The sequence below is a fragment of the Eimeria mitis genome, genomic scaffold (genome assembly GCF_000499745.2).
Source record: "Eimeria mitis Houghton genomic scaffold, Emh_scaff329, whole genome shotgun sequence".
In the NCBI taxonomy this organism is placed as follows: domain Eukaryota; phylum Apicomplexa; class Conoidasida; order Eucoccidiorida; family Eimeriidae; genus Eimeria; species Eimeria mitis.
Window position 1 is genome coordinate 17,480 of NW_013571629.1, and position 714 is coordinate 18,193.

Sequence of the window (714 nt, forward strand, 5' to 3'; positions counted from 1 at the left end):
CTATTGGTGCTGGTGGTGGTGGTGGTGCTGCTGCTGATGCTGTTGGTGGTGGTGGTGGTGGTTCTGCTGCTGTTGCTGTTCTTGCTTTGCTGCTAGCAATACTCGGTCTGCTGCTGCTGCTGCTGCTGCTGCTGCTGCTGCTGCTGCTGCTGCTGCTGCTGTCGGTGGTGGTGGTGCTACTGCTGTTGCTGTTTCTGCTGCTGTTGCTGCTGCTGCTGCTGCTGCTGTCGGTGGTGGTGCTGCTGGTGGTGGTGCTGCTGCTGTTCGCATTGCTGCTGTTGCTGCTGCTTTTGCTGTTGCTGCTATTTCTGCTGCTGCATGCGTTGCTGCTGCTGCTGCAGTCAGCGGGTTATGTTGCTGTTGCATTTGCTGCTGCTGCTGCTGCTGCTGCTGTGTTCTTGCTGCAGGCGGCTCAGATGCTGCTGCTGCTGCTACAGCAGAGCAGCAGCAGCAGCAGCAAGCATCACGCAGCAGATGGGAGCGGTATCAGCAGCGAATGAGCAGCAGCAGCAGCAGCAGCAGCAGCAGCAGCAGCAAGGTGAAATCAGAGGAGGAGGCTCAGGACACCAGCAGCAGCAGCAGCAGCAGCAGCAGCAGCAGCAGCAGCAGCAGCAGCAGCAAGCAGACACAGAACCAAAGACACTCAATTCATCTGCTGCTGCTGGGCGACAGCAGCACAGGCAAATCACAGCTGCTGCGGGCTGCAGCAGAACT

General features: G+C 58.8%; 2 protein-coding genes across 2 annotated transcripts in view; one reads left to right on the forward strand and one right to left on the reverse strand.

Annotated features, from left to right (window-relative positions):
- Nucleotides 1-366, reverse strand: EMH_0008170 (uncharacterized protein; the record flags this gene model as incomplete). Its single annotated transcript, XM_013498251.1, has 1 exon — nucleotides 1-366. One exon carries the CDS (start codon nucleotides 364-366, stop codon nucleotides 1-3), a length of 366 nt encoding a protein of 121 aa, XP_013353705.1.
- A 108-nt stretch (nucleotides 367-474) lies between these two features.
- Nucleotides 475-714, forward strand: part of EMH_0008180 (uncharacterized protein) — a gene marked incomplete at both ends in the record, with an annotated part of 1,393 nt that continues 1,153 nt past the window's right edge. The window contains one exon of the mRNA XM_013498252.1: nucleotides 475-712. Coding sequence (XP_013353706.1) covers nucleotides 475-712 — 238 coding nt within the window. The remainder of the gene's footprint in view (nucleotides 713-714) is intronic.